The sequence below is a fragment of the Tubulanus polymorphus genome, chromosome 5 (assembly GCF_964204645.1).
Source record: "Tubulanus polymorphus chromosome 5, tnTubPoly1.2, whole genome shotgun sequence".
Taxonomy (NCBI): Eukaryota; Metazoa; Nemertea; class Palaeonemertea; order Tubulaniformes; family Tubulanidae; genus Tubulanus; species Tubulanus polymorphus.
The window spans coordinates 5,818,261-5,824,725 of NC_134029.1; the positions used below are offsets into that span (position 1 = coordinate 5,818,261).

At 38.4% G+C, this 6,465-nt stretch overlaps 1 protein-coding gene across 1 annotated transcript; it reads left to right on the forward strand.

Annotated features, from left to right (window-relative positions):
• The first annotated feature begins 401 nt into the window (after positions 1 to 401).
• LOC141905489 (uncharacterized) lies at positions 402 to 3,354 on the forward strand. Its single transcript, XM_074794356.1, has 7 exons — positions 402 to 534; positions 1,279 to 1,446; positions 1,668 to 1,780; positions 1,900 to 1,948; positions 2,099 to 2,347; positions 2,429 to 2,570; positions 2,940 to 3,354. Exons 1-7 carry the CDS (start codon positions 402 to 404, stop codon positions 3,058 to 3,060), a joined length of 975 nt encoding a protein of 324 aa, XP_074650457.1. The 3' UTR covers positions 3,061 to 3,354.
• The last annotated feature ends 3,111 nt before the right edge of the window (positions 3,355 to 6,465 follow it).

Below are 6,465 nucleotides of genomic sequence, written 5' to 3' on the forward strand. Positions count from 1 at the left end.
AATACAAGGAAAACGGCGAAATCTTTTTTTTTCAATAGTTCGTTAATGGACAAGGCAAATGCCTGGCTAGCCGGTACGCCGAATGCTTGCGTTAAGAGCTGTGAAACTATCGAAAAAAAGGTCGACAATTTTGATGATATATATTGCGGCAAAATGAACTACTCGGGTTCCAGCTCGAGAGCGATTTTCATCCAAGGCCTCAGGTAAGTTCCGTTTCCAAGGTGAATGAAGGTTTTTCTGAGAATTAATTATAATTTGAAAGAATCATATTAGCACCTAAGCGTCGTATATGGTACGTAGACATTATCGCATATGATATGCACTCAGGATCTGTTATCATTTCCGGAAAATGCAGGATATGGTTTGCTTTGGAAAACAGAGGCGCTCAAACAACTCAACCAATGGCAAAACGATTGGGTTACATGAACGTCGTCCCTAAACGTCTAAGCCACGATGACCATTACGCCGAATTTGAAAGTTTCAATAGCCTCATGTCATCGTTAAATTCCCGTTTGGAACAGAATCCTTTGGAGGGTAAGTATGTGGCGATAATCATTTCCATTCGCGTAGCTTCAAAATACTGTGGGATGTTGGTAAAGATGTACTGAGCTATAGGCGATGATAGAACAGCCGAACGGAAAAATTAACCGCGGAAAATTAAATCAAAAATTAACTACCATATTCAGTTAAATTAAGTGCATAGATCTTTTAACATGTCACTTTTGAGAATATCGGAATGATTCCTGAATTAGTTGAGGAAAATTAGTTCGCTGGGAAGTCGTCAAACGGGAACGGCGTGCTCATCTGCTAAAATAAGTCAGTTTAATGTGGAAGTTTATGCGGCCAGCTAAACGAATCAAAATGGCATTGGTCGCTGCCATGTAATATTATACGTAGCTACCAATTTCGGTGTCAAAATACATAGAATGGATGTACCAGTTTGTTATCCACATCGGTATTCGAATTACCAATACCCAACTCATCGGCGTGTGCAATGGTAACCCCTGATGGCGGGAACAAAACGTGGTCCAGTTCAGGGCGTATATTGGGCTTGCTAGGTGGGGTTTGACAACGATTCAGTATAACTTTTCACTTACATCCAAAAATAAACATGCTGCAAATATTTGTTTTAAGAATATGAAATACAAATATATCACCACGCCCTTAGATCAATCAAATTTCAAGGGATATGCTTCCCAAAAACATTGAACATTTTCGCCAGCAAGATTCTAAATGATTCAATGATCTAGTAATGTCCAGCATTTGGGTTTTTTGCAGGTCGAATTATTGCAGTTAACACGGTAATAATAAAGGTGACGAAAGAATCAGTCATATGGGAAGACATAGACATTGATGCTACTAACTGGAAAGCCAAGTACAAAAGCCACGCCTTTTTCTTCCTTCGAATATTCTATGAAATAGGAACGGCAGCCAATGAGTTAATAGGTAAAAGGAATCGTTAATTGATAAACGTACGTTAAAATAGACGATACTCAATCATTTAAAGTGATCCAATTGATAACCGGGAAAATTTTGAAAACACCTTTTATTCTCAACCGGTCAAGTTCGATTACTTTTACGCAAGACGTTGCTTTCGAAAAAAAACTTCGGGTCTAATTTTGAGATATCAAATCAGCTTTAAAAACGCAGGGATTTCCTTTTTTCAGGATTTGTGGATTTTATACCGGATGTTATGATCGAAGAGCGATCATTGCGAAGTCCCATACCGATATACACGCCATTTCAACAAGCTAGCGAGTGGATACGTCAAAATGGCCAGGTAGAATAATGACAATTCAATTCAATTCAATTCAAACATACGTAGAATATTTGACTTCGCTGAAAACCTTGCTGCCGTTCCGTTGTAACTCGTAGCGTTTCTTTTTGTTTTTGTTTTAGGAGATTCGAGTCACCAACATGCAGACTTTGCCTTATCTCAGGGGCAGAGGTAAGTGTTAGGACATAAGAATCCCAGCATTACAGCTCATATGAATCCATACTTAAATCTAAGCTGGCCAACTGAAATTTTGAAATGACTTCGATTCCACGGTCAATTTCATACTGACGATATTGATTATGATATTCTCCATGGTTTCAGATAATTCCCGTGTTAGCACGCGCGCTTCGCTCGTGTACACGATGGCTGGTGCCGAAATGTCCGACACGTATTTTCTGCGAGTAGCCTACGTGCGGCCGATCCATGACATCCTGATGAACGCTGTCGTTCCTTACGTAACGTTTAAAACTTTTGTACCGTCCTATATAAGATTTGATTTTTCAACTGGTGCTGTTTTCGAAACGATGGACGAGGTGATGTACAGAGCTAGAGTTTGGATAAACGCGACAGGTGATTAGAGGCAATAACTGTCGTATTCAGCTTCTGTGCCATTATTTCAGTGAATTGCACACATTCTTCCTCGTGTTGCAGGGGCAAAGATTTTGTTCGCCGAAACTGCTGGACCGGTAGAAGAAAAAGTCGCTTACGAAAAAACGACCGATTCCAGGCTAAGTCCGCATCGATCTCCGACTTGTAGCGGCGGAAGCGACAGAAAATCTATATACTACGTTTTGTAAGTTTTAAATTGTACGCGGAAGACCGACCTGGTGCCGGATCCTCGCCTGCCATACGTGGAATCCTCGATTGCCACAGTAGCGGTGCGGCTACCCCGTTATCGATATCTTCAAATCCAAAATTAATATTGATCCTAATATTATATGAATTGTACATATCATCATATCATACATCGTCATTTATTGTCGGCGATATAACGCAATAAATGTGTTATTTTTCAAGGCGTCAATAAACGTTCAAGTTAAGACGGCACATTGACACATTAAAGTCTATCTATTTCTACTTGGGACTATTTATTTCTACTTGGAGGTACTTCTAATCTCAAGCATGTTTTAATGTAGTAGTTCTCAATGCATGTTTATTTCAGGTTGTACCTTGATGGCTACTACCCGGAACCGCCACCACACGTGTTACCACCATTACCCAGCAACGTCCCGGAACCAAACGAAATGGTCGAGGAAGAGGACGACTGTTGCATCATCATGTGATACGGTTCGATGAGTGCCGTGACAGTATTCAAGACGCTGCTGATGTCCTCACCTGCCAGAGTGTGTCAAGAACGAGGAAGCTAAAACTCCACGATTTCTTTCACAGGTTTTTCGATCCTATCTAGCTAATATGTTGACAAATGATAAATAACTATTATTCAAGCTTCTTTGAAAAAACATTTGGTCGGTAGTTATCTGTCTAAAGACAAGTAAGATGTGGGTGACTGAAAAATAAAGGTTTGACAATCTGTCGTATTGAGGATCATCAGGTCCTCTCGATAACTAGCTGCATAAACGAATATCAAGACAACTGAAAATAATGATTCAAAGATGACGAACGATGCTCGAAGCCTGCTCGCTAGCTATCTATTTAATGCGTTGCATTCTTTGATATATAATCGTTGTAAAATTAGTCATTTAAAGCAGCAAGTTTTTGCGCATTTTCCGTAATATTCGAAACTTCGCGGCTTTGATTTCTATATATGTAAATGGCAGGTCCATATTCCCCTTAAGCGATCTATTGTCGGCTGTATAGACGTTATGAACGTCCTCAAATTACGCGAAAAATGAAATCCGTCCCTCTCTTGGCTTCATGTACAATATTGCATTTAATTATTATTTGTATAATGTGTGATACGAAGTAAGTAGATATATAATCGATATATCAGCGGGATACAAATAAGTTTGAGTTTTGTGTAAAACATATCCTGCTGATGAGATTTTCCCAACTGTGTACATAGGATTTGATGTATTGAATGGTGTGTGTGTTCCTGGTCAGTAAATTTATCGATGTGTTGGGTTTTTGGCCTGTGCGGAAGTTTGTTTTTAAAGAAATGATATGTGGATTTTATCGAGATGCATTTGTACAAATAAAGACGATGGCTCATTATGTGAACGATGAGTTGCGTTTTTAGATTTTTATCATTTGAGAGGATGCATTCGGCATAATCTGCACTAGCTTTAATCGAAAGTTGAAGCGTTAAATAATTTACCAGACTGGTGCATACTCGCAAAAGGAAAACTGACCCAAAGGCTCGACTCAAGGGTATACATTTATGGAACTGTATGTGGCAGTCGAAGATTTGGAAGGGTCTTGGGGACGGAAAAGGCGTGGTGGTTTTTGGCGGGTTTTGGAGAGAAGTCACGGAGTTGCTGAGGCTTTGACGCAACGGGATTCCGGAATACAGTTGATGATTTGGACAGGATTCAGAGTAATTTCAAGAGGGCAATCGGAATGTTTGAATGTGTTTTCGGGGTAGTCTCGGAGGGTTTCCATGAGGGCAGACAATGGGGTTTTGGACGGGTTTCGATGAAGTCCTCTCGAAAAGTCATTTGAATGGGTTTCGAACATGTTCAAATTATCTTAGTTCAAGTCTCATAGCTGTTTCAGAGATTCATAGTAGTCAAGGTAAGACAAGGGTGTCGGAATGGGACCGAGTGGTGTATAAGGGTGGGTTGGCATTATTTTTTGCGGTTTTTCACGCAACGGGAACCAGAGCGTCAGTGCTCATGTAGACTAAGAATTGTATCCTGAATAAAGAGTCTTCGTAGTCGATTATAGCTCATAAACGGCGTCTTATATATGTACCGGGGGCCAGTTGTATAGTTGCACAGCTTAGACCCAAGACCAGTCTTAAAACCAACATAGTTCTATAGCCAATATAACAACCAAAGACCAGTCTTGTAAGACCACTTTTGAACTGAAGTCGCAACTAGGCCCAGGGTCCTGAGGCAGGATCCAGGCCGAGAGGCGATCGCTGGATCCAGGCCGATGAGCGGAGGCAGGGTCCAGGTTGCAGATTGATCATGCAGTCAGTGTATGTGGTCAGCAGTCATGAACCGACGGATCTACAACAACTAACAGGTGGAAAGTATAAAAGCATAGATTTTATTGGACAAGACGTATCAGCAAACCAGTTGGACTAAAAACTGGTTTAAAGAAAACTAACTAAAAGAGGTGAATAAGATAAAATCCCACTATTTACAGATTAAAAGAATTTAAAACGTTTCGATCTCACCCTAGAGATCATCGTCAGGTGAGATCGAAACGTCGTGTCTTTTAAATATTTTAGATTTAATAAATAAATTCTGGTTTTTAAATTCTTTTAATCTGTAAATAGTGGGATTTTATCTTATTATCCGTTCACCACGTTTGAGTGTGGTCATCGTTCTAAAAGAGGTGGATTGCAAGATAACAAAAAACCACTGACTGGTGAACTAACAAAGTTCAGAGTGGCTAAACAGATAAAGAATTTCAATCATATTTATTTTCATACAGTGTACAACAATTATACAAAATGCCAGGTTTGTGCTCGAGGAATTATAACGTAAGCTCCTCAAACGTGGACTGTATTTCAAAAACAGTCCAACCATGGACGTATAAACTATAAACTAGAGTTTATACATCCATGGTCCATCCATAGACTCTAAAACAGAAACGTCTATGGCCCACAACCATGGACTCTCGAGTCTATGGCTCCCCGCACTAAAACCAGAGATAAACCTGGCCAAATACTCTGGAAAGCGTAAGATTTAATGAATCAATCTGATTTACATTTTTACTCTTTAAAATTTGACCCGGCCGGCCACCTATCTACCAAGGTATTACTTTAAAACTTGATCAAGCTAACCATAACAGATCCGACAGATAGAAATTAACTGATTACAAATTTCATTGATTTATGAAATGACCCGATCGATCAGGAAAAACAAGGCATCATTTTTAGCCTTATAATAATCACTTAGATTATTAAATAATAAGATTACTAGCTTCTAATATCACATATCATGCAAGGTATTTCAAGGTTTTTATTCAAATTTCCACTGCAACTGATTCATACAATTTGAATCAATAGGAAAATAACAAAATTACACAAAGAATTGTAAACTTTGATCCATAAAACACTGACAATTGGGAGTAGTCTGAATGTCTAAGACTATTATTTTGACATTTCATGATGTCACCGGGCATAAATGACACTTGATTATTTCATGAAATATGAAGCATTCTATCATATCAACAATTCAGCAAATGACAATGTAAGAAAGATTTCTGTTTATACAAAAAACTGCAAAACATATCTCCAGCATATAAACATTAAAGCTGGACATAAAACCACAAATTCTTTCAAATAATCAATCTCTAATTTCATTTCATTAACATTATTTTTACAAGAAAACTGAAATTTTGCAAACTTTGCTTTGTATTCGAGGAATTATCAGTTCTTCGTTAACCAATGGGTGAACTGTTTTTGAAAAAAAAAAACAGTTCAACATAAAAGCATTAAATCAGAGATAAAACCTAAAGATTAACTCTGGAAAGCTTGAGATTAGCTAATCAAACTTTATTTTCATTTTCATTAAAATTATTTTCCAAGGTTACTAGAGTTTTACAAGATAACTAGA